General features: G+C 49.0%; 1 protein-coding gene across 1 annotated transcript; it reads right to left on the bottom strand.

Moving 5' to 3' along the window:
* Nucleotides 1–3,336: 3,336 nt before the first annotated feature.
* On the bottom strand, nt 3,337–8,610 carry LOC124294539. The gene has a single exon (XM_046740176.1). The coding sequence runs from the start codon at nt 8,608–8,610 to the stop codon at nt 3,337–3,339; it is 5,274 nt and encodes a 1,757-aa protein (XP_046596132.1).
* Between the last annotated feature and the right edge of the window lie 350 nt (nt 8,611–8,960).

Here is an 8,960-nt window from a genome sequence, read left to right on the forward strand (position 1 = left end):
ACAGCAAGCATCTCCTTCTCTGTCGTGCTGTTATTCCTTTCCGCATCATTCAGGGTTCGAGATAAGAAATATATGGGGTGGCCGTCTTGAGATAGTACTGCTCCAATTCCATCGTTTGACGCGTCGGTGGTTACGACGTATTGTTTAGCTGGGTCTGATCTTACAAGTATCGGTGGTGTGACCAACTTTTCTTCCAGGGTTTCGAAGGCTTCTTGGCAGGCTGCTGACCAATCCCATGGGGTGTCCTTTCTTGTTAACCTTGTTAATGGTTTCACTAACATTGAATAGTTTTGTATGAACTTTCGGTAATACCTTGTCAAACCAAGGAAGGATCGAATCGTCTTAACGTTGACTGGAACGGGTGATTGTTGTATCGCTCTGGTGTTTTCCGGATCTGGTTTGCTCCCTTCGTCAGTGATGACATATCCGAGGCATCTCACTTCAGTTTTTATGAAGGCGCACTTCTCTGGCTGGAATTTCAGGTTACATTGTCTTAAACGCTGAAATACGGGCTTTACATTTCGATGGTGTTCTTCCTCCGTTTCACCAAAAATTATTACGTCATCGATGTGGACGCAACAGATCTTCTGATTTAATCCTCTCAGCGCATCGTTCATCATGCGTTGGAAGGTCGCAGGAGCGTTCCGTAATCCGAAAGGCATTCGTTGGTATTTGAAATGCCCGTCGGGGGTTAAGAAGGCAGTATATTTCTTGGAGTCAGCAGCCATGTTGATCTGGTGGAAACCTGCGGCCATGTCGACAGTAGTAAAGAACTTGGCCCTTCCCATGTGATCGAGTAAATCCTCGATTATTGGTATCGGATAAGAATCCTGAACGGTAAGTTCATTAATCTTCCTGAAATCGATCACAATTCTATACTTGGGCTTTCCGTCGGGGCCCGGTTTTTTGGGTACAACCCAAACTGGCGAGTTGTATGGCGACTCGGATTCCGTTATTATTCCTTGTTTCAACATTTTCTCTACTTCCTCTTTTACAACCTGCTGGTGCAGCTGTGGAGCACGGAAACTTTTCACATTGACAATGCGTTGAGGATCTGACAACTCGATGCAATGTTCAGTCATTGAAGTTCCATTGACCATGTCTTCCTCCTGTAAGGCAAAGATATCGCTGAAATCCTGAAGAATACTCCAAATTTCTTTCTGGTACTCCTCCGGTAGGTGTTTCAAGTCGACAGTATGTTGGAGCGCCTGCTCTCTTTCATCACGTGGTTGTTGCCATACACCCGGGGTTGACATACTCTTCACTCGGTGGACTTGGACGTTCTCCAGTCCGAGCTCGATATGTTCGTCTTCAGCGGTAGTGATGATTCCATAAGCTGTACCATGATTGTTCGTGTGTACAATCTGCACCGGGATATTTTCCATAGGCATTCCATCTTTATAGACTATGCGTAACATGAGATCGAGATTCTTTTCGTCGGTATCGATGGCAATTTTGTTCACCGAATTTGGTTTAAATCGAATTTTTCGGTTGCTACTAAGGTGGTGTATCTTATTCTTCAGGGTGAGCGTCGAGGCATTCAACTGGAAATCTCGCCTCCTCATAAACGGGTTTCCCATGATTCCATATTCTTCGTCAGGCAGATAATCGTCTGTTATGATGACGAATTCGTTCTTTAGCCCCATATGAGTTAGTACAGCAATTTCATTCGCGGAATTTAGCGCTTTGCCAGTCTTGAAGGAAATTTTGCGTTTGATAATTGGACAAATTTGTTTATCCGATGGATAAATAACCTTCCGTTTTATGAGGTTCATTGATGCACCTGTATCGACCATAAGGGTTACTCCTTGCTTTGTTTCTCCAAATTTTATTACAGCACACTGTAGTAACCCCTGTGAAACTGAACATACACGGGCTCCTGTTGGCACTCGTCCTCTAGTTCGTCCTTCTGTCCCGCTATTTCCTCTTCCTCTGACTGGAGTTCCTCTGACGTGCAATTGACTTGGTCGTTGGGCGGTTTGTCTTTGAGGCTGGCGTTTTGAAAATTTGCGTCTCGCTTATTGCCGTTAGTATTAACGTAAACGGCGTTGGTCGTTCTGTGGTCGGCGCGGAGCGTAGCAGTTCCGGCTGTAGTGTCCGCTGGTTCCTCAATTATGACATACTGCTTGTTGTTCATGGGCGGTCCGATGTGTGTTACAGGTGTGGCATTCACATCTCTGCAGTTCTTCATCTTCATCTTGTTCCGCTTCATCGTGGTGATGGACAGACGCTGGTGGTCGAGGAGTTGACCTTGGCGAGTTCGTCGAGGTTCTTTGTTGTACCTGGAATCTTCGCGTATCTGATGCGCTGCCTGGCTCGTAAATTTGGGACTTGTTCCAAAACGTGGGTTTCGAGGCTGTGTCGTTACTGTTCATCAGCTGTTGATGCATTCGGAAATTCAATTCCTCGCCTTCGGCTTCTTTCGCGGCCTTCTGGGCTTCTAGTAACTTGAAGTACTGACGGTTTTTGACTTGATGGAATATCCTCGGATTAAGTCCGTACAGATAGTACTGGCACACTCTATTTTCGAGGTCTTGAAGATTAGGATCGATGTTCGCTCGTAGTTGTTGATTCGAGAAGGCAGCTACGAGGTCTTGGTAGATCTGATTGAATTTGAGATTGTAGGCGTCCACAGTGTCGCCCTTTTGGCCTGTTCTGCCAAGCTCCATTTCTAATGTGTTGGCACTTTTCTCGACAATAACGGCTGATCTTATGACTTCGAGTAAAGTTCGGATTGTACGAGGTCTCCTCTGGTTGATGGTCTTCTGAAGAGCTCCTCCTGTCTTCAAGCTGATTACCATGCTCAAAAACGGAAAACGTTGGGTTGGCATATGTTTAGAGAGATGGCAAAAAGGATATGGATCATCGACGTGGGATCCGCGAATTAGTGATGAGAACTAGTGTGAATGAAACGAAATGATGTAGAGATGTAGAGAGATGATGATTAACAGAAACCGAGGATTTTTATTGGTTTTGATGCGGCGATACCGACCGTATCGCAAGAGAACGTTACAGAGAGTGAAGATTTTACAGAGCGAGAGAACACATAGATTATACACATACATGATTTCGAGATAGTGGACAATACATGAGATACAGCTGATGGGTTTTGAGTCGCGACACGGGCAAGCGGCGAGATTTGACGCAGAGACGGCAAGTAAACATTGCACGCGAGTGTGCGTACATGTGCGAGGACGATTTTGAGTGTCGCGAGACACACATTTAACTATTCGATACCTTGCCGAAACATACCGCCCGCTTCGCTATCGGTAACGATCGCGAAATTAGATTATGCCGCCCGCCGTGCGTTATTTACTTTTAGAGTCAATAATTGTCTTAAGAGGACACTGGAAGCACACACAATTTTACGTTTGGACGTTTTAACACAGAGGATTTCGTTTTAACGGTCACAACGCGAACGAGACCGTCGGTTCCCGGATGCACTTCGATCACTCTCGCGAGGGGCCACACAGATGGAGGTAGATTTTCGTTTTTTACGAGAACGATGGATCTGATTTTGATGTTCCCGTGATGAGTCTGCCATTTCGAGAGGTTTTGGAAGGACTGAAGATACTCCGTACTCCACCGTTTCCAAAAATGCTCCAGCATTTGACGCGAGTGTTGCCAATGCGATAGCCGTTGAACTGGCACCTCGATGAGTGACGGCTCAGGAATTGTGTTCAATGCTGAGCCGACGAGAAAGTGTCCTGGAGTCAAGGCACTTGGATCCCGTGGATCGTCCGAGATAGCGCAAAGAGGTCGAGAATTAAGCGTGGCTTCTACTTGCGTGAGGAACGTCGCGAATTGCTCGAACGTTTGAGTAGCTTCTCCGATGACTCGTTTGAGGTTAAATTTGACTGATTTCACTCCGGCTTCCCATTTTCCACCGAAATGAGGCGCGGAGGGAGGATTGAACCGCCACTGGGTTCCGTGTGATGCGAGGGTGTTTGCGATTTCTGCGAACTCCTTTGACGATGCAGCGAGAAGACGGCGAAGTTCTGAGTCTGCGCCGACGAGATTCGTTCCACAATCGCTTGCGATTGAGGCACAAATTCCTCGTCGAGATGTGAAGCGTTTGTACGCCGCGATGAATGCCTCCGTCGTGTAGTCCGAAACTAGCTCGAGATGCACAGCCGAGGTTGTGAAGCAGATGAAGATAACGATATATCCCTTGCATGATTTCGCTCCTCTTCCGCGGGAGGCTCGAATCGAGAATGGACCAGCGTAGTCAACGCCAGAGTGAAGAAACGGCCTTGATTGCGTGACTCGAGACTGAGGGAGTTGGCCCATCTGTTGGCTGCTGAGGGTGGCGCGATGACGCGCACAAGGAACGCAACGATGTATGAACATGCGGATCGGTACTCTTCCTCCCAGGATCCAGTACCGCTGTCGGATTGTAGCGAGAGTGAGTTGCGGACCTCCGTGGAGCGTCAACCGATGATGATGATCGATGATCAATGTGGAGAACGATGATTCGCGAGGCAAGATGAACGGGTGCTTTTCGTCATACGAAAGCAATGAGTGATTCAGTCGACCACCGACTCTGAGGAATCCGTTCGAATCGATGAACGGCGTGAGTCGCGATAGTGGATGACTTCGAGTGAGACTTGAGCTTGTCTCGATTTGGCGAATTTCTTCTGCAAAGTACGCCTGCTGGGTCACCTTGGTCCAAAACAGTTGGGCGTCGCTCAATTCGAGAGTAGAGATCGGTCCGACAGTGATAGACGTGTTTACGCGATTCGATGTCGTCTTCGCGAGGAACCGATTTGCTGCGCGTTTACACAATGATGTGACTTTGAGGAGAGTCGATAGTTTTGAGTAGCGATCGACGAGATCCCAGATTTGTAGCGGCTTAGCTGTTACGATGTGCGTCGACAGCCCTTTTCTTTCCTCGAGATGAATGTTTTCTTCCGGTCGCGGAGATGAGGATGGCCAATTGACAGAAGGCTTCGAGAGCCAGGATGGTCCAAAGGTCCAAAGTTCTGATTTTTGGAGTTGCTCCGGAGATGCACCACGAGACGCAAGATCAGCGGGGTTTTCAAGACCCGAGATGTGATACCAACGAGCGCGCGCGAACTCTTGGATTTCCGTTACGCGATTACGAACGAATTCCTTCCACCGCGATGGGTGGCTTTTGATCCACGCGAGCGCGACTGTGGAATCCGTCCACAGATAAACCGGGGTGTTTTCGAAATTAAGAGTCTTTTCCACATGACACATCAACCGGACGAGAAGATTCGCAGCACAGAGTTCGAGACGAGGAATTGTCACCTTCTTTAGCGGCGCTACTTTAGTTTTCGCGCACACTAGTGAAACGCGCACTTCGTGAGTGTTGATATACGTTCGCGCGTAGATCACTGCGCCTAATGCACTTTGAGAGGCGTCCGCGAAACCGTGAATCTCTATCCCGAGAGATGCTGAACTTAACCCGATCCATCGTGGGATGGTGATAGCTGAGATGCCTTGAAGATCTTGTAGAAACTCGATCCATCGCGAGGACAATGAAGCTGAGAGCGGCTCGTCCCAGTCGAAACCGAGTGCCCACAATTCCTGCATAAAGATTTTGGCTCTGATCGTGATCGGCGAGAGCCATCCGAGAGGATCAAAGAGCTGCGCGGTTTGTGAGAGAACTTTTCGTTTCGTGAAATTGTCCCGAGTTTGATGAATTTGCGGAGAGAACGCAAACGCGTCGATGTCTGGTCTCCACGCAAGACCGAGAGCCCGAAAGAATGGACTTTGATCGAGATTCAGATGCATCGCGATCTCTTGATGGTCTTGAGAAATGTCAACGAGAGTTTCTGGGTGGCTTGAAGTCCACTTTTGAAGTTCAAAGCCGCCCGCCTTGAGCAATTGATTGAGTTCGTTGATTTTCTCGCGACCTTGATCAACGTCCTCTGCTCCTGAGAGGATGTCGTCGACGTACGTGTTCTCGAGAATGACGTGGCTCGCAAAGGGATACTGCTTACCTTCGTCCTGAACGAGTTGATGAAGAACACGGATCGCGAGATACGGAGCGCTTGCAAGACCATACGTTACTGTAGTCAGTTGATATTCTTCAATCGGTAGCTCTGGTTCTTCCCTCCAGAGGATTCGCTGAAAATCTTGGTCATCATTGTGGACCAAAATTTGTCGGTACATCTTGACGATGTCTGATGAGAATGCGACTGGATATTGTCGCCAGCGTAAGAGAACGTCCGCGAGGTCGGTTTGCACTTTTGGACCGACGAGAAGATTGTCATTGAGAGAGAGTCCGAGGTTGGTTCTTTGAGACCCGTTGAACACGACACGCAACTTTGTTGTTGAACTGCTGTCGCGAACTACACCGTGATGGGGAAGATAAAACACGCGGGAATTGTCTTCAGGTGTATTGATAGCGCGACGCATGTGCCCGAGTTCACGATATTCACGAAGGAAGCTCGAGTAAGCCTCCTTGAGTTTCGCGTCGCTACCGAACCGTTTCTCCAAACGAAGGAGCATTTGATGCGCGGGATTCCGCGAGTTGCCGAGCTCTACCGAATTGTCTTTGAGCGGCAGCCGAACTACGTAACGACCGGACGCAGTTCGAGAAACCGTTTCGCGAAAGTGTTGCTCACAACGCTCTTCTTCGGACGTTAGTGCCAAAGGTTTCGACACTTCTTCCTGCTTCCAAAACTGCTGCACGAGATTGAGCAGTTCGTGATCGAGGGAGCATTGGAAGCCTTGGACTGCGCTATACGAGGGGCTTGCTGCTTCCGCTGAAACGCAGCCGGAGAGGACCCAACCGAACTGAGTTTCTTGCGCGATTGGTGTTCCTGGTGCTCCTCTTCGAACTCCTTGACCAATGATGTTGCTGTAGATGTCAGCTCCGAGAATTACGTCGATTTGACTGGGATGTGCAAAGCTTGGATCCGCGAGGTTGAGTCCTCGTAGATGAGGCCAGTCTTCGACGAGAAGTCGAAATGAGGGTAGATACGATGTGAGTCGTGGAAGCACGAGTGCCTCCACCTGACATGAGAACGAGGTGTGAGCACGAGATTGGAGTTGCAATGTCGCGATGCCGCGAGTCACTGCCGATTGATGAGCTCCGACGCCAATGATCGGTATCGTTGCTTGATGCCGACGTAGTCGCAATTGTTGCGCTAGCGACTCCGTGACGAATGAACTTTCGGATCCTTGATCGAGTAGAGCGCGAGCGATGATTCTTTCTCCAGTCTCCGGATTCGAAGCGATCAATTGCACTGTGGCGTGAAGAACTGGAGAGCGCTTGATCATTGTAGGCTGAACTGAGTGGTTGCTCACCTGAGAGGCGCTATTCGAGATCGGTGCGTTCTGCACTGCAGGTTGCGCTACTGCGGCCTGTCCTTGAGATCTGCCGCTGTTGGCAGCTGTCGAGATTGAAGAAGAGTTTCGATGCAGCAAGGAATGATGTCGACCGTTGCACACGCGACACGTTTTGTTGGATCGACAGTCCTTCTGCTGATGTGGACCGAGACAATTGAAGCAAAGCTTTTTCGCAGAAACCACTTCCCTTCTTTGATCCAGAGATTTGTCGCGAAAGGTCGAACAGAACGCGATGTAGTGGTTGCCTTTGCAACAAGCACACGACTGTTCCTTTGATTGCGCTGTATGTGACCTTGTCGTCTGAAGATTTGACCTTCCTTGCGATGAGTGCGGTTTCGACGTCGCGATTTGATTATGAGCATGAGCTTGCTCCACGGCTTCGAGGGTGTGGATGCGACCGATGAGAAACGCCTTGAGCTCCGCAAACGTGGGGGGCTCGAGTTTCTCGCTAACACTTTTCTCCCACTCTTCGAGAGATGCTGGGTCGAGCTTGCGAATCGTCATGTGCACGATGATGTGATCCCCTAATTTCTCGGGACTATCGAGAAGTTCGAGTGCGCCAAGAGCTTCGCAAGTGTTGCTGTGCAAGCTCTTCAGTTCTGATGACGACTTTTTCGTGACACGAGGAATCGCGAAAAGTGTCGCGAGATGAGAATCCGTCAAAAGTCTCTTGTTTTCGTACCGCGATACGAGAGTTTCCCAGGCTCGAGGGAAGTTTTCAGCGGTAAGAGCGATGTTTTTAATGAGTTGTGACGGTTCATCGGTAAGACTTGTTTTTAGGTAGTGCAGTTTTTCCACTTCCGAGAGTTGCGAATTTTCGCGAACGATTGATGTGAAGAGGTCGTGGAAAGACTTCCAGTCTGAGTAATTGCCCGAGAACGTAGGCAATTCGATGCGTGGTAGCCGTTTTGAGGCTCCTCCAGTTGTGAGTTGGGGGGCTACGGCTGTTGGCACGATCGGTGCCGATAGAGTCTTGAGAGTTCCGAGTAGATCGAGCATCTCTCCCTTTGCGTTTAAGTATTGCTCTTCGCACTGTCCGTAATAGTCTTTCGCGAAATACGAAAGTCTTTTGATAGCGTCGAGTTGATCACCTTTTGCTGCGATTCTAATTTGATCGACTGTCTCGTGCTTGTCTTGGAACTTCAGCCAATTTGACTTTAAAGCATCTAATCGCGATTGCACCTGCCCGAGGGTTGTTTTGGCTTCACCGAGCTTGCGCAAGTTTTCGAGAGTGCGACAGATGCGCCTGAAGAGATCGGTTTGACGTTCAATGTATTCGTCGATCGTCATCTTGACAAACGAGAAAGTGTAACTCACGCGACGAACAGAGTTTTCACGAACGAGATACGCACACAGTGATAATAGGGCGTCGCAGTAGTGTATATACGCCGGTTCTGGACCAAAACCCCCCCTATCTCCCCCCTAGCTCCCCCCCTAGCCCCCCCCCCCCCCCCCCCGACTCACGACGCACCCTCTCTCGCACCCCCCCCCCCCCCCCAGTCATTTTCGGCGGCTATTTTCATAGGATTTGACACACACACACACACACACAATAATTCCTGTCGAGACTTGTTTGGCGCCGGAAAGCCGCACATAAATCAGATAGGGTAAGAATCCGCTAGATCTATTGAAAAATTCCA

The sequence above is a fragment of the Neodiprion lecontei genome, chromosome 1 (assembly GCF_021901455.1).
Source record: "Neodiprion lecontei isolate iyNeoLeco1 chromosome 1, iyNeoLeco1.1, whole genome shotgun sequence".
Classification (NCBI taxonomy): domain Eukaryota; kingdom Metazoa; phylum Arthropoda; class Insecta; order Hymenoptera; family Diprionidae; genus Neodiprion; species Neodiprion lecontei.

Coding starts and splice junctions, on each gene's coding strand:
- LOC124294539 (XM_046740176.1), bottom strand. CDS start 8,610: ATGACGATCGACGAATACATTGAACGTCAAACCGATCTCTTCAGGCGC.